Source organism: Eptesicus fuscus, chromosome 6, assembly GCF_027574615.1.
Source record: "Eptesicus fuscus isolate TK198812 chromosome 6, DD_ASM_mEF_20220401, whole genome shotgun sequence".
Taxonomy (NCBI): domain Eukaryota; kingdom Metazoa; phylum Chordata; class Mammalia; order Chiroptera; family Vespertilionidae; genus Eptesicus; species Eptesicus fuscus.
Window position 1 is genome coordinate 100,547,716 of NC_072478.1, and position 17,476 is coordinate 100,565,191.

At 51.1% G+C, this 17,476-nt stretch overlaps 1 protein-coding gene across 1 annotated transcript in view; it reads left to right on the forward strand.

The window, feature by feature from the left end:
- The window catches only part of WWC1 (WW and C2 domain containing 1), a 123,703-nt gene extending 108,771 nt beyond the window's left edge, over positions 1 to 14,932 (forward strand). The window contains exons 18-23 of the mRNA XM_008147638.3: positions 3,193 to 3,301; positions 4,808 to 4,972; positions 5,446 to 5,538; positions 9,214 to 9,447; positions 12,871 to 12,992; positions 14,130 to 14,932. Of these exons, the coding sequence (XP_008145860.2) occupies positions 3,193 to 3,301; positions 4,808 to 4,972; positions 5,446 to 5,538; positions 9,214 to 9,447; positions 12,871 to 12,992; positions 14,130 to 14,196 (790 nt within the window). The 3' untranslated portion in view covers positions 14,197 to 14,932. The remainder of the gene's footprint in view (positions 1 to 3,192; positions 3,302 to 4,807; positions 4,973 to 5,445; positions 5,539 to 9,213; positions 9,448 to 12,870; positions 12,993 to 14,129) is intronic.
- Positions 14,933 to 17,476: the final 2,544 nt, after the last annotated feature.

The window sequence follows — 17,476 nt, forward strand, 5'->3', positions numbered from 1 at the left end:
ATCAGAAGACTAGATTTTAGTGTGGTTTTTTTGTTGTTGTTTTTTTAGATTCAAAAGCAAAACAAAACTCTGAAAGTATTCAACAATATAGGATAATATGACCACAAACAACGCCGCAGTGAAAAGCCTTGCGTTGACCTCCTTGGGAACGTGTGTGTGTTTGTCTAGGGCCTTGCAGAATAGCTCTCCGATAAGATTGTACTAGTCAGTGTTCCCGCCAGCGGTGCTTATGAGTTCCCCTAAACCTGCACCCTCTCTGCCATCAGTATAATCCAGCTGCCGTACTGAATCAAGGATATTTTAGCAGAGGCTGCTCAATTGACTTCAGAGTGTAAATTGCCTGCTCTAATTCACCTCCCCCCCCCCACACACACACACACAGGGATTAGCCTGTTTTCCCTACTTTCACCAGCCCATGGGATTATCAGATTTTTATTTTTATTTTTTGCAACACCAAAGGGTGAAAAGATGCCTGTTTTAATTATTTTTCTCTTTCCAGTTGAGGGTTTTGTGTGTGTGTGTGTGTGTGTGTGTGTGTTGTGTGTGTGTGTGTGTTTTCCTTCCTGGATGTATTTAGATCAGATTCAGTCAAAAAGAGATTTCCCTCGTGGTTGAGCACTTAGTGGACTTGGACAAACTTGGGTGGAAAACCAGGCTTCCCCACTTAGCAGCCCGTCACCCTGGACCAGGGCTCTCAACTCCCCGGTCCTCGGCTTTTCAGTCCATAAAACAGAGACAGCAACGGCCGGCTGCACTGTCGCAGGGCCTTAGCGTAGCACCTGGAGCTCATTAAGCCCCCAGTAAGTGGTGGTTAATGTGGCGTCTGCGGAATTCTTGGGGAGGCGCCCCTGGCATGTTCCCATGTATAATGGCTCTTTTATAAGGAGACAGACAGGCTGCGGGTGTGAAGGAGGGAGAGCAAAGTCCCCATCTAAGTGCAGAGGAGGTTTTCATCGAGGGGCTGGGGGTAGAGATCCAGGGTCTGTTCTCCGCACTGGGAAAGTCCCGAGGGAGAGTTTATGTTGATCCACAGTCTCCCCGAGCCAGCTAACTAGATGTCAGGTTTTCTGCTTTTGGCTGGAATTCCTCCTGCTCAGTGTGGTAACTCTGTCTCATGCTGATCAGAAGCCTGGCGGTTATGTATGTCTTTGAGAAGGAAAGATGGGAATCGAAATAAATTACTAATTAACAAATGCAGTCCATTTGTCACAGCAACTCCTTCCAACCGTGGAGCCCCTGGGGAAAGGATAATTTTGAAGAGCATCACCAAAAGGAAAGTCTCTTCAACAAATGATGCTGGAACAATTGGATATCCATATAGAAAACAGAAACCTGGAGCATGATGTACAAAAATTAAATTGAAATGGATCATGGGGCTGAGCATCAAATCTGAAATTAATAAAACTCCTCAAAGAAAATAGAGGAGAATTTTTTTGTTGTTGCAATTTTAGGGTAGGCAGAGATTTCTTAGATAGGACATAAAAAGCACAAACGGTTAAAAAATTGGTAAATCCGACCTTGTCGCCATCAACATCTTCTGTTCTTTGGAAGACACCCTTTTCGAAGATTAAAAAGTGAAGCAGCCGACTTGGAGAAAATACTTGCAAAGGATTAATATCCAGAATATAGAGCGAATTCTTACAACTCAATAATGACAAGACAACCCGGTTTTTAAATGGGCTAATGGATCTAACAGACGCTTTGCAAAAGAAAAATATATGGATGGTCGATAAATGCATGAAAAGGTTCTTTATGGGAGAGTGTTGATTAAAAACCACAGTGAGCTGTGGGGACACACCCAGGAGAATGACTAAATGTAAAGGCTGACGGCACCAAGTCTAGACGGGGAACTGGAGTCCTCATAACATTGCTGGTGGGCATGTCAAGTGGCATAACCACATTGGGAAACCAGTTTGTCAGTTTCTTAAAAGGATAAACTCCTACTTACTGTGTGGCCCAGCAATTCCACTCTCAGGTATATAGAGCTGTTATGGTCTGAACTGTGTCCCTTGCAAAATTCATACATTGAAGCCCTGACCCCAGGACCTCGGAAGGTGCCTGTCTTTGGAGATGGGCCTTTAGAACATGATGAAGTTAACACGAGGTTGTCAGAGTTACGGTGGGCCCCAATCCAATAGGATTGGTATCTTTATAGGAAGAGGGCATTTGGACACACAGAGAGACCCCAAGCGTGCGCACACAGAGGGAAGGCCACGTGAGGCCACAGCAAGAATGTGGCCATCTGCAAGCCACAGGGAGAGGCCTCGGGACACCAAACCTGGCCACACCTTGATCTTGGACTTTTAGCCTCCAGACCGGCAATGGATAAATTCCTGGTGGTTTTGTGTGTTTTTTTAACTATAGTTTATTTATTTATATATTTTTTTAAATATATATATTTTATTGATTTCAGAGAGGAAGGGCGAGAGATAGAGAGATCGAAGCATCAGTGATGAGAAAGAATCCTTGATTGGCTGCCTCCTGCACACCCTATACTGGGGGAATCAAGCCCGCAACCCGGGCATGTGCCCTTGGCCAGATCGAACCTGGGACCCTCTAGTCCTCAGGGCGATGCTCTATCCACTGAGCCAAAACGGCTAGGGCAAATTTCTGTTATTTTAAGCCACCCCCGTGGGTGGTATTGTTAGGGCAGCTGTGGCAAACTAACAATATCCAAGAGAAACTGAAAGGAAACCTATATCCACGTGAAGCTTTATTTACAATTGCTAAGAAATGGAAGCACCCAGATGTCCTTCACCTCCAGTAGCTAAACAAATGGTGGCATATCCATACAATGGACTCCTCCTCAGCCATAAAGAAGCGTGAATTGATACAGTCACCAGATGAAGGCAGAGACAAAAGAACACATACTGTCTGATTCCATTTATAGGAAATGCTAGAAAAATCAGATTTCATCAGTAGTAACAGAAAGCTGATCAGCGCTGGGCTGGGGTGGGGGGAGTTAACTGAGAAAGGGGATAAGGGAACCTTTCCGGGTAATGGAGTGGTCTGTATCCTGGTAGTGATGACACAGAGGAATTACATTGGTCAAGACTCGTCTAACTAGGCACTAAAATTGATTTCCTCCCCTCCCCCCCCTCCCCAAAATGTGTCCTCCTGAAAGGGTTTAAAGGCCGGTGAGCAGGTCAGAGTGGACTCTGGGGGAGTAATCAAAGTTCTTTGTCATCACAGGAGGTTCGAGGAGGAGACCAGTGACAATGAGACCGCAGCGGAGGAGGGAGGGGAGGATGCTTTTGCCGAGAAATCCTCACCAGATACAGAAGAGTGCCCAGCGGTAAAGGTAGGGAGGGCTGGGGCTATGGGAAGGGCTGACTTGGGGAAAATAGCCTTCAGTCCTTGAGCCCAGGCAATCACTAAAGGCTCAGAGTCACATGTTGTCCTCCAGCATCAGGGACAGCCTTCCTACCCCCACCCCCCAACGGAGTGACCAGCAGAGGGCGTATGGCAGTGTCCCTGCCTGTAATCTGGCTCGTTTCCTTGACAGTGAACCCGGAGAAGCTGACGCGCCCCCTCCTCTCTCCTGTCATCTGCCTTTTCCCTGATTCTCGGGTTGGACCCCAAGCTTTGCAGTCTGATGGGTCTGGGTTCACATGCGGGCTCTGCTACCCCCCCAGCTGCGGAATCCTGGGCAGACGGCTTCATCCTTCTTGAGCCTTCATTTCATTGTCTCTGAGCTGGACACAGTAATACTCCCCTCGAAGACAGGCTCTAAGGTTTTGAAGGAATGTATTTCTTCACTTGGGTCCAAGTGCAGGAGGAGAAGAGAGCCGGAGGGTCAGGTTCCCTTGCCTCCTGCTTCCCTGCTGCTCTCGGGTTACGTGTGATAACAGCACCCGCTCTCCACAGCGGTCTCTGTTCTTCCACCTGCAGGGCTCCTGGCCATGGAGCTCCCATTGTGCTGGGCAGGGCACCCGGGGGTGGAGCTGAAGGCTGTGCATGGCACAGAGGTGCCCGGCCACGGGGCGCCCAGCAGCATCCAGGGCTGCCTTCTGGCCCACACCAAGGGGAAGGCTTTTTGAAGTTTCTCCAGACAAAGGGGGCTCCTTGTTCAAAATGACACAAAGGTGCTGTGAAGGCCCTGCCTCTCTGTGGTGTTTGTCTGCTCACCTTTTACTGGTGACCGCTGTGAGAGGACGACAGGAAGCCTGGGCCCCTAGCCCGGCCAGTGTGGCTCGGTGGTTGAGCATCAACCCAGGAACCAAAAGGTCACCCACCAGCTGGATTCCCAGTCAGGGCACATGCCTGGGTTGCAGGCTCCATCCCCAGTAGGGGGCGTGCAGGAGGCAGCCGATGGCTGAAGTTTCTCTCTCATCAGTATTTCTATCTCTCTCTCTCTCAAAACCAATAAAAACACATTTTAAAAAACAAGTTAAAAAGAAAATAAAACCTGGTCCCCTGGTTTAAGTAAGGAGATGTGCCGGTTGCCTCCATAATTCCAATAAAACATCAGCAGTTCTTGGCTGGGGCAGTGGAGGCCTTGGTGTGGCTTTGACAAAATGTGTGTGGCTTTGGGGGTGTGACGTGCAGGCCATGGAGCTTCAGATACCTCTGCTGTCACAGGAGCTTGTTTGGGGACCGAATATGCTCCCACCAGCCCCAACCACAGTGTCCTGGAGGAATAGGGGGCCGGCACTCGGGCCTGGGGTGCTGTCCTGGCTGGGCAGGGTGGGCGCCCAAGTAGCTCCCAGCTGTGTCTGCGGAACAAAGGCGAAGTGACAGGCGTGGGGAGCGTCTCAGGGCCGGCGGCTAAAACTCCGTGGCCTCAAAGCTGTGACTTCTTCCTCAGGTGGACAAAGAGACCAACACAGAGACCCCTGCCCCATCGCCCACAGTGGTGCGGCCCAAGGACCGGCGGGTGGGCACGCCATCCCCAGCGCCATTTCTTCGAGGAAGCACCATCATCCGCTCCAAGACCTTCTCCCCTGGGCCCCAGAGCCAATACGTGTGCCGGGTAAGCAAACATGTGGCCCTTGCCCCCTCCCACAGCCCCTGCTTCCTGTGGGGTGGCCTTCACCTCACAGTTCTGGGTGCAAATCCCGGCTACCCTCACCGTGTCAGTACGCCTGGCGAGTTGGCAGCAGTATGGTAGGGTTGACACCAGACTGTGAATCTTCCCTGTCGCCTACAGAGCCCATCTTTATGGCTCAAATGGAACCACTGTCAATCCCACGGGGTTGTTGGAAGGATTAAATGAGATATCGCGAGTGTAGCAGGTTGCAGCGTGCATTGTGCCGAGTACATGCTCGATGAGCATTCACCTGGAAAGGAAAGCTGCCTCCTGCAGTCCTAGGGAACAGAACTCTGCGTGTTTGCACCACAGAGAAAGGGCCAGGCTGGGCTGGGGACGCCACCACCCTCCTGGCCCCGCGTGCTTCTTCCGAATGCACTCGGACCTTCACTGACTTGCATGGCTTTCTCCTGCAGCTGAATCGGAGTGACAGCGACAGCTCCACGCTGTCCAAGAAGCCACCTTTTGTTCGAAACTCTCTGGAGCGGCGCAGCGTCCGCATGAAGCGGGTAAGGCGGACTCCTCGGAGCCACTAGCGAGCCGCTCCACCCTCGCCTCCCCAAGCACATGCCCGGGTGTCTGACCGTTGCTCCTCGGCCTCTGGTGTGAACAAGTCACTCTTGCAACGGTGATGGTTTTTGCAGATGGAAGTTTGCGAACTGTAAGGCCTGAGTCGGCCCTGGGGAACGTGCCATAGGGGAAATTACCGTATTTTCCGGCGTATAAGACGACTGGGCATATAGAAGATTTTCCCGGGTTAAAAAGTCGTCTTATACTCTGGAAAATACGGTAACATCATTATCCTGAGGAATCGGTTAGCTAGAAGGGTGCCTTCCTGGGTGGAAATCACCAAAGATACCAGGGTCACCACTGGGAGCCTGCCTCACATGAGACCGCTCGTGTGTCAGTCAGTGTGTCCAGCTGGCTGAGCGGGTCGAGGTTCTGACAGCCCTCCCAGCTGGCAGAGAAGCCGGGCATCCCCAGCACCAACCGGAGGCAGGGGTGTGAGCGGGCTTCGCTCAGGGCAGCTGGAAGCACGCAGGGCCGAGGCCTCAACTGTCGCTGTAGCGAAATCTCGCCTTTCCTTATGGAGGCGTGGCTGAGGGACCGGGCTCAGGTGGCATCAGACCCGGGACTGACTCCTGATCCGGACTTTCACCCGCCAGGGCTGCGGGAGATGCGTGTAGCTCAGACTTTGCAGCAGTTCCGCTGAGTCTGCAGAACGAAGAGAAACCTGGCTGCCAGAGTATCCGAAGGAGAAGTAGGGAGAGCAGGAGAGAGAGCAGAGTGAAAGAACTTGCAGGGAAGGCTCCTCTGCGTCCCCTGCAGATCCACTGAGGCCAGAGTCAGGAGCTGGTCCCCTGTCAAGCGCCTCCCCTCCCGTGAATCTCCAGAAAGAATGAGAGTGAGCAGAAGGCAGTGCAGAGGAGGGTGCACAGGAAAGGGAGAGAGTGCTGGCTGAGGGAGAAGCTGGGCATGGCCTCCCTCGGGGGACAGGGACGGCCAGCTGCCCACTCAGCCCCCAACCCCCTCCCGTCTTCTGGCGGGTCCCGCAGGGCCTCCTGGGGAGCTTGTCGATGGTGCAGATTCCAAGGCCACACACCGAGACAGTATAATTCGGCACCTGGAAACTGCGTTTTCAACAGGCTCCTCGGCATTCTGGACGGAAAAATGCCATTGTGTGCCCCCAAACCCCCTTCCCAGGCCGGCCCCACAGAATTCCCCCTTCTTGACCTCCTTTTCCACTCAGCCAAGGGCCTGGCTTGCTAAGGGAGCCCTTGACGGTGGTCTGAGCCCTCATTTCCCTCGGGTCCTCTATGCCCCAGGGACAGGAGAGTCCAGAGGCTGGGCCTGGGCCCGGGTTGCTGCCATCCTTCCACTCGCTACCTGAGCTATGCCTCTGTCTGCTTCCGGCACCGTTCTGAGATCGGACATCAGTCAGAGCAAAGCCAAAGAATCTGCATTTCTTGCTTTGGGAACTTGAGCCAGAGTTCCTCAGTGGATTTCCTGGCCCTGCTCATTTATGAGCACAGCCTGGACAGCGGTCGCCCTGGACGAGCCTTACAGAACTTCTACACGGAGCTCTGTGGTGTTCCTGAAAGTGTACTTGTGCAAGTATAAGTGAGGATAGGTCTCATAGTAGCCGTTTGCGTACCATCTCTCAAGCCCCTTTATTGGCCATTGTATTTGTTTTCTGTTGCTGCATAACAAATTACCATAAATTAACAGCTTAAAACAATACGTTCTCTCACAGTTCCCAGAGGGCAGGAGTTCAGCACAGGCTAGCTGGACCCTCTGCTCAGGGTCTCCCCAGGCTGAAATCTGGGTACTGGCTCATCTGGAATTTTTGACTAGGGCAAGAGTCACATCCGCGCCCCCTTGGGGTGCTGGCAGGATGCATTACCTTGCATTTCCTTGCTAGCTGCAGGTCTGGAGCTATTCACAACGCACAGAAGTAATTTTTAGTCCTTGCCATGTGGCCCTCTCCAGACATATATTGCTTCTTTAAGGCTAGCAGATCTCCAGGAAGGGCGGTTCATCATTTAAGAGCTCACCTAATTAGGTCAGGTCCACCCAGCGTGATTAAAGTCAGCTGATTAGTTACCTAATCACAGGAGTGATAGCCATTATCTACACAGGTCCCACCCACACTGAAGGGGCAGGCATTATATTGGGCGTGTATGCGAAGGGGTGGGAATCTTGGGGGCCAACTTATAATTCAGCCTCCCACAGTCACTTAGCCATTCTTTTTAAGTCATCACTCGGTTTTGATAGGAGAGTTAATGATTATACTAGTATTACTCAGGATCTTACGCATACAGATAACTGAAGAACTCAAATGTAGCTTGAAAACGAAAAGGGCAATTTATTGGCTCATTTCATGGAAACTCCAGGACGCTGGACTAGTCTCGGACATGGATGGATGCAGGAGTTGAAAGAATGTCCTCAAACCTCAGCCCCCCTCCCACGGCATTGCTCCCTCCAGATAGCTTACTATTATTCTTTTTTTTTTAGCTTAATTCTTAATCAGGGTCACTCCATGTGATGGTGGAGATGACTGTGATCAGTTCTAGGTTTATACTTGCTGGCTTAAGAATCTCTGAGTAAAGACATTGCCTTTTTCCCAAGTCGCTCGCAAAGGTCCCAGCATTGAGTTTTATTATCTGGGCTGAGATAACATACTCAACCCCTGAAGCAATCACTGTGGTTCTGATTTGCCAGGTTCAGGTCGAATTCCTATCCCTGGAGCCCCACAGGAACCATGTGGGTTGGGCATGGAGGAGGCGTGGGTCCCCAAGGGAAGATGAGTGGTTACCTGTGAGACTGGGGAAGTAGATGCTGCACGCGCAGAAACAATAGATGCCCATTATAGGAACCCCAGGTCAAGAAGGGGGCGCAGACAGACTTGCATTGAGGAAACCACTTGCAGGCAGGAGACAGAAAAGCATGCTCTGACTGAGAATGGGGATGCTGAGGACACAGAGCAGGGAGCCAGGCACCGTGTGGGGAGTGAGGGATGGGGTCTGGAGCCCACTTCCTGGGGTGGAATCTCTGCTTTATTGCTCACAACGCGTGACAGCCTCTGGGAGCTCGTCTGTGCAGTGGTAACAATCGGGAGGGACCTCATAGGATTTGCGCAAATGAACTGGGGTCGTGGAGTCAAGTGCCCAGGACCCAGCCTGGGACATTGCTGGGGCTGACCAGCAGACCCTGAGCGACGGATGAACAGATGATTCTGACACACGTTTCTGTGAAAGAGAAGGCTAAGGGACTGTGTAGCTTTAGCAACTAAAACAGCCCCGATTGCCTGCCTCGTTAGCTTTTTATTGTAACGACAGCTTGAACTAAAATTGGTCTCTAGATACAATCAGCAGGGTGAGTATCCTTGAGAGAGCACATGCTTTCCACAAGGTCGGATGTGAGGACTAAACATAGAGATTATTCCAGTAAAACACCCCGGGGGCTCGGACTTGTTTGGAAAAGTCAAGGTAGGGGCTGCCGCCTTCAGCAAGGTCCCCCTAAGAGGCCCCGACCTTTCGGAGAATCCTCCTTACAGACATTCTAACCAAGGACATAACCATGCTCACTAAACATGGGCTGTAGAATGGGAGAAATCAGGCTGAGGGGGTGGGGGGCATTTTTGAAAGATTTCTAAGTCGTCAAAGCCATTCCCACCCCCACAGCCTTCATCTTTCAAATCCCTGCGCCATGAGCGCCTGATGCGCACCTCGCTGGACCTGGAGTTAGACCTGCAGGCCACCCGGACCTGGCACAGCCAGCTGACGCAGGAGATCTCGGTGCTGAGGGAGCTCAAGGAGCAGCTCGAACAGGCCAGGAGCCACGGGGAGAAGGAGCTGCCCCCGGGGTTGCGTGAGGACGAGCGCTTCCGCCTGCTGCTGAGGATGCTGGAGAAGCAGGTGAGTGCCGCCCGCCTTGCTGGGGTCCGTCCGCTGCAGCAGGAGCAGGGGGACACCACAGACTGGAGCTCTGAATGGGTTGTCCAACCCGGAGACCCACTGAGAGAGTTCCCGCCCCTGGTTCCCTTTGCCCAGTAAACGTTACCAACTCTTTTTTTTTTTTTTTTAATATATTTTTATTCATTTCAGAGAGGAAGGGAAGAGGGAGAGAGAGAGAGAAACATTAATAATGAGAGAGAATCATTGATCAGCTGCCTCCTGCACACCCCCTACTGGGGATCAAGCCTGCAACCTAGGCATGTGCCCTTGACTGGAATCGAACCCGGGACCCTTCAGTCCGCAGATCGATGCTCTATCCACTGAGCCAAACCAGCTAGGGCCTCTCTCTCTTTTGTTTTAATTGATTTCAGAGAGGAAGGGAGAGGGAAACAGAGAAACATCAACAATGAGAGAGAATCATTGATCGGCCGTCTCCTGCACGCCCCCTACTGGGGATCAAGCCTGCAATCCAGGCATGTGCCCTTGACTGGAATGGAACCCAGGACCCTTCAGTCCACAGGCCGATGCTCTATCCACTGAGCCAAACCAGCTAGGGCCATAGCCAACTCTTGACCTCACAGCCAGGCCCTTTTTACTGCATTTCCATGTTGATGTGCACAAGCCCTTATTATTCATTCACATTTATTCATTTGTGCAACCCTTCACCAAACATTGGCGCCTCATCTGGCTGGAGCACACACTAGCAGTTCATCTAGAACAGTGACCCGCCCGGTGCCTGCCCATGCAGTCCCACCCAGCAGGTATCGCCCAAGCAGAGAGGAGTGGACCACGCAGGGCTCAGGACTAAGATGCAGGGAACACAGCCTGCTCGCTTCTCCGTCCTCTGTCCTCCTGCAGTGAGTTTGAGGGAATGGCAGTAGCATGCCATGTGTTTTATCAGGGTGGCGCTGCTTTCACAAACAAGTTAGCTTGCCGGAGAAGTCCCTCACAGCACAGGACCTCCCAGAGACAATTTGACTGGGGCCACACCTGGAGGGCAGGAGGGCAAGGGAGCTTCTAGGAGAGGGGGTTGGAGAAGTGGGGGGTGTTGTGATGACGTCACTCAGCAGCACCACGAGGTGTCTCTGGGTCAGAGAGCTCCAAAGCTGCAGCAGTTTGGGGTCCTTGACGCCCCAGGGTGTATCTTATCTTCGGCTAGCAGATGATGGGTGGAGCTTGGCCTCACAGGGTATGCAAAGCAGGCAGCTTCTAAGTGGTTTAAAACTGCTTGTCCGAGCTGTGTTTAAAACAACTGGATGGGTAAAAATGTTAAGTTTGGCGCTAGCGGGCTTTGAGCTGACAGGTCCCGAACTACCATGAAAAAGGAAGCAACACTGGGCTAATAGAGGCCATCTTTGACTCATTTTTATAACACCTGCCACCCCCGGATTGCCACCCAGGGCAGGGATGCCAGACCTTTGCTAGTTCTGTCCGCACACAGCCAGGCAATGCCTGGACTGTTGGGAGGGCCATCAGCTGGAGTCCCAGCTCTTGGTGCAGCTGGTGATGCCTTAGAGCAGAAAAGTGGTGCTGGACTTCCTGGGTCAGGACTAGTGCTGGAGCCTTGCAGTCGATGTTGATGGATGACCTGGATCAACCCATGATTTTGTGCATTTGGGATTCTCAGAATAAATCCATTTTTCATCGCCAGTCACAATTCGATGCAAAAAAAGACTTTCGTGCCGTTGAAGCAACATTTTACTGATGACTTTTCGGTTTTCCATTTGTTTTTCATTCAGTTGATGTGGCCCCCATTTTCCTTCCTTTAAAATCTTTCCCATTGTTTGTAAACGATCGGAAATTGTTTGCTGAGCAACGTTTAACCTTTTGCACTCGGATGTCGAGTGTGACTCGACACGGTTAACATCGATAGCAGCTCGTATGTCGAGCCACACTTGACACGTAGTTTCACCGCGGGGGGAAGGGGGATTTTTGTCTATTTTTCCAGTATCTTTTCTTGTTTTCATTAGCATGAAAGGACAAGTAAAATGTAAATGCCATCTCAACTGATGCCAAAAAAGAAAAAATGAAAAACAGATAACGCATGTGAAATTTATTAGGAAACTAGTACATGATCTTGTTGGAGAATTCAGAGATGGTACACTAACTTCCAGGGGTAGATTATTATCCACTAACTTAGAGCAACGTTTAGATGGAAAGCTCCATATAATCACACCTCACCCTAACAAAAAACACAAAGATTGTGTTGTTTGTTCTAACAGAAAAATCAAAGGAGGAAGAAGAGAGACGATTTATATTTGCGAAACATGTGAATGTAAACCAGGTCTTCATGTGGGTGAATGTTTCAAAAAATATCACACCATGAAAAATTATAGAGATTAAAATTACTCTTTGAATGTATCAATAATTTGAAATATAAAAAAATCTAAATAAATAAGTGTGTATGAAAAGAAACTCCAGTTTTTAATTCTACTGCCGTGCTTTGTAACATCTGGGGTATTTAAAAAATTAAATCCCGAGTAGAATAAAGGAATCGAGAAAAAAGCAAGCGAGTGCAAAGGGTTAATCTTTCTGCAAGTTGTTTTTGAGTTTGACACGCATCTTCTTCCAATAATGCTTGTAATTGTTGGTCTTCAAACTTTTTCGGTTGACCTGGACGTCCTTTGTCTTTCACATCGAATTCATCACTTTTAAAGCGTTTAAGCCAGTGTTCACAAGTATCTTGAGAGGGAGCATGTTCACCATAAGCTTCCCGAAGTATTCAGCAGCACTTTTCTTCAAAATAAAGTAATGAATTATAATTTCCCGCAAATGCTCTTTTTTTGGAACGAAATTCAACATTTTTAAGTGTAAAAATATCTATGATGTTAACACCTTCAGCAAATTTGACATATGAAGTTTCGAAGCTTGTTGTCAATACAACAAAACAGCATGCATATCAAATCGCATATATATCAACATATGTGTAACTCCATCTATTAAAAAAAAAATCTGCATTACTAACCGGTACACCTAGTAAAACTACTGGTCCGCAATGTGTAACATGTCTGAAACTCCGTTTCCTGGGCTGTCAAATAGAGGTCATTATAGACTCGACCTTTCTGGTGGCCCTGAGGATTAGATAGATGAAGTAGCACACATTTCACCAGACAGCCCGTCTCCTGGGTCCCCACAGGGGTTCAGGTTCCTACCGCCCGATACCTGGCCACTGTCGCAGATGGTGGGACCACTTGGCCTCATCATTCGGAATCAAGAGGGTCCCACAGTGGAACAGGAAGGGTGAGGGTGCCTGGGTGTGGCCCACAGACCATTTGGCTACAACGAAGTCCCCCTTTGTACTAGAAGGTTCTCCGTGGCCGGCCCATTTCTAGAGGCCCAAAGGACTCCCCACAGCCTCACGGCTTTGCTCGCTTTGCCCTGCAGATGGACCGCGCGGAGCACAAAGGTGAGCTGCAGACCGACAAGATGATGAGGGCGGCCGCCAAGGACGTGCACAGGCTCCGAGGCCAGAGCTGCAAGGAGCCCCCAGAAGTGCAGTCTTTCAGGTAAGCACGTGGGTGCCCGTCCAGCCGCCCGCCCGCCCGCCCTTCCCTTTCCCTGTCCCACCCGCCTGCCCAGCCTCGGTCCCCTGCTCCCTGTCCCACGGACCTGTCTCTCTCGCTGTCACAGATGTGCAGCCCCTGCCCAGCCGACCCCGGCGGTCTGTGTGCCTGCACCGCTGCCCCTGGCTGTCTCTCAGTCCCCAGCAGCTCGAGCTAAATTGTTAGTTCCTCTTGTTCAATGAATGAGCCACCTGCTCCGGCCTTTCCTCTCAGCGCTCCCGTCACCAGTGATTGCTGATTGCGGAGGATGGGCTGCGGGTGCCCGGCGGGCCTCCTGGCTCTGCCTGCCGTCTGCCGGGACCTCGGGGACGCGCTTTCTTGCTCTCACAGGAGGGCCCCCGGTGCCCTCTGTCCTGGCCTCCCGTCCACGGAGGGCCTTGCGTTTAGACTTGTGACGTCCGCTCAGATAAGACGGAGGAAACATTTAAAATGTACTGTGATCTGTGCGACCGTGCCAGAACAGCTCAGTTTGTAACCAGTTGAGAATCTAACACAAGCACTAGAAGTGGCCCAAAGGGCCTTCTAAGCCCAGGCCCCTGGTTTTAGCTAAAGGCCTCTGGTCCTGCTAATGGCCCCCAAAGCAGGAATGATTTGGGTCCCCCCTGGAGGTATTTGGCGATTCGGGGTACTTTTTTTTTTAATCCTCACCTCCGGATTTTTTTTCTTTTCAGAGAGACAGAGTGGGGGGAGAGAGAGAGAGAGAGAGAGAGAGAAAGAGGGAGAAACATCAGTGTGAGAGAGACACATCAATTGGTTGCCTCCTGCACGCGCCCTAACCTGCAAGCCAGGTACATGCCCTTGACCGGGAATCAAACCCAAGACCCTTCAGTTCGAGGGCTGGTGCTCTAACGATTGAGCCACCGGGCCAGGGCAATTCGGGGCGTATTTGGTTGTCACACTGGAAGGCAGGGTGGGGGAGCTGTGACAGGCATCTAGGGAGGGGGCGGGGGCAGGGATGCTGCCTCACATCCTCCCACGTACAGCATGGCTCCCCCGCCAAGGATCGCCCTGCCCTGCCCTGCCCGCGGTGTCTGTAAGGCGAGGGGAAGCTCCTGCCCTGACCGGTGGCCTCTGTCGCAGGGAGAAGATGGCCTTTTTCACGCGGCCGCGGATGAACATCCCCACCCTCTCCGCCGACGACGTCTGAGCTCCAGAAAAGTATTTCTTCGGCCCGGGGACCCTGCTGTGAGCAGACTGGGCCGCCGTTATTTATGTGGTGTTATATGAAGGTTCTGCGTCCCACGTCCTCTAGCGCTCCTGTGGTTTGAAGATGAAGATTTTTTTTTTTAGTTTGGGTTCTATTATTAAAAAAAAAAAAGAAAAAAGAAAATACAAAAAAAAAAAAACACAAAAAAAAAACCAGCATTAAAATGACAAGATTGTATAGTTTGTATATTTAGGAATGTATTTTTGAGAAAGAAAATTTAAATGAACTAAAAGCAGTGTCCATTTGCTGCTCTTCTTAAAATAAAATGGTTTAGATTTTCTTTTTTTTTTGTACAGCTCTGCCTTCTAGAGGTTTCATGCAATAAGTAAGGAATGTTTTGGGGACGGTCACCCTAAAAGGACGCCCTGCAGACATCACAGCACAGCGGACCTCTCCTACCTAACATATTTTGTACAATATTTTAAAACGCACAGCCCGCCTTTGGCGGATTCTGGGGTGTCTGTGAATGTTCACGAGCTGTGACGTGTTTTTACGCGGCCACCTGAGGTGGAGCTGGCCACAGGCCGGCCCACGCGGTCTCAGATGCCCAGTGAAGCCACTGACGTGAGTGAGGGAGGGCTTTTCATTTGATCTCCATCAATAAAGTGGCCTTTCTGAAACGAATTTCCTCTCTCTCTTTCCCCACCCACGCCACCCCCTCACTGCACCTGTGTTTCCCTGATTTTTCACTCTCCCCGTCCCAGTCCCAGTCCTTCCCTTCCCACCCATCCCCCGTCCAGTCCCGGTGATATTTTCTTTGTTTTGGCTTGGTTTGGTTGGGTTCGGTTTTTTGCTCACCCCTCCACTCATTTGCTCATTAAATGAAAATGACTGTTGCAGACGATTGGAAGTCAGTCCTTAACAAACAAGCAGCAAAACCTCTTCCTCCTTCCGTTCTCTGACATAATCCTGTGCAACGTTCCTCCCCGTGTGTGGCACGGGCCGCCACGGCACAATCATTGGGCCAGCTTGTTACAAACACACACCCCTGGACCCTCGCCCTGCCGGGATAGGCCCGGCACTTGCTTTTATCCATCCTTCTCTGTCAGTCCAAAGCACACCGCAGTTTGATGGACCAGCCGGTATAACATGAGAAGCCCAGGCAGAGATGGCGCATCCTATAAGAACGTCACTCAGGGGGCACTGACAGGCATGGCCCTCTGCAGGTCACGGAGGACCTCGGGGAGGTGTGATGAGGGAGTGGAGCCCTTCGCTTGGCTGCAGAGGTTTCCCCCACCTCCCACTACGTTCCTTACCTGCTGCTTCTCCTATGGGGAAGGTGCCTACAGCGGCATAAAACCCACCGTTATTCCCCACAGGGGATCGCAGCTGGGCCAGTCAGAGCCCTTCCCCGCATCAGCCACCTGAAGATGGAAGAATAGATTTTCTTGCCCGGCAGGCATGGCTCAGTGGTTGAGTGTTGATCCACGCACCAAGACGTCACTGGTTCAATTCCGGGTCAGGGCACTTGCTCAGGTTGTGGGCTCAATCCCCGTTAGGGGGCCTGAAAGAGCCAGCCGATCCATGTTGTTTCTCATTGGTGTTTCTCTGTATCTCAAGTCAATAAAACTTTTTTTAAAAGAGTAGATTTTCTCTTCCCAAAGCTACCTGTAGCCATGGTTCAGCTTCTGGGCCCAGCCCTGCAGAGAGAAACAGATGGAACAAGCGGGGAAAGCGGGGTGGGGGGCGGCGGGGGGGGGGGGGAGTACCCTTGGGGTCTGAATTGATTGACACTAGAAGTTAACTGCATCCTCGTGTATTTGTAGTCTGCCTGGTGACCCGACTGGAGAGTGCCCCATAGAAACTCAGGGGTCGTGCAATGGGATTCGTTCCCTCAGCCACACCTTCATCTGTGTCCAGCCCTCGGAGCCATGGTCAGCCCCTCACCCCCTGTGGCGGCCGCTGCTGAGAAGCAGAGCTCCGACCGCCCTCTGTGAATGGCAAAGGCTGCGTGGAGCCCATCCTCCTGCCCGAGGAGTGTGTGCCGCTGCTGCAGAATTTACCAGGCGGCCGGAAAGTACACAATGAATACTGGGAGATTCAGGGGAAACCCTTCATTTAAAGCAGCGCTGCTGGCTCAGGGCATTCGAAGATCCCAAGCCTGAAGCCCTTAGACAATGAGATTACTCCTTGCTTATATTCCTAAGTTTCTTTGTTTCCTAGCTACCGGGCTTTTGTGGCGGCTGTCACAGCCCTCCTGAGTCAGTCAGAATGGGGAAGTTAGAACGTATCTACTAGTAAACGCTTGGCCTGGGTGGTGCCAGCGACACCCCCACCCCCACTCCGGCCAAGCTGCCAAATTCCCGGCCTGTGGCCCCTGCAAACTGGGAGCACCCAGGAAAAGACTTGCCTAAGGAAGGGGCAGTGACTTCATTATAGGCTAACAATGTGCACTAGGACACGGGTCACTGGCACAGATTCAGATTGCTAGTGCCCCCCCCCCAACAACCAAGGTTGCCCCCTACATTCCTCCTCACCAGGGTTGTTTCGGCTGATGGAACATCTGTGGGGAGAGCCAGACCCCCTCTTCCGAAGGCAGAAAGCCCTGTGTCTGCCCTGGCATTGAAGTCTCTATAAACAGTCACTGGCCAAACACCAATACATGCATCCTGTTGTTGTATGCAGAATAAATAAAGTCGCTCTGTGCAATCGTGCACACGTGTTCTCCAGAATCTTCAGGAAACAAGAGCTTAGAAATGTGAAATGCCCTGCTCAGGGTCACTCGGATAATAAATGGGCAGAGCTAGGGCACAACCCGCTCTTCGGACTCCCCAGGTTCCCGTGTCTCGGTTCTGGTTTCTGTTTCACAGTGTTGTGGTCACGCAAGGCCCGAATCAAAGGGACTTTGAACATTGGGTTTTCAGGAATGAAACCATGAAATCCTGTGGTTTCTCTGCATGAGGGTATGGAGAAAGGGGGTGACTAGTATGCTAGCCTGAGAAAACCTCACTGGATCTCATTGTCTCGTTCATAAAACCAATTGTTGCCTTTTGACTATAAATGTTTTAAAAATGTATTTATTACATTGATTGGGGTGACATTGATCATGATACATGAACATACAGGTCTCAGGTGTGGGTTTCTATGTTACACGATCTGTTTGTTGCACCGTGTGCCCACCACCCAAAGTCAAATCTGTCACCTTTTTTTTTCTTTTTAATTCAAATGCAAATCTTTTGCAATTGCCATTGGCCCCATAGGTCAGCTGCATCCTGGCTCT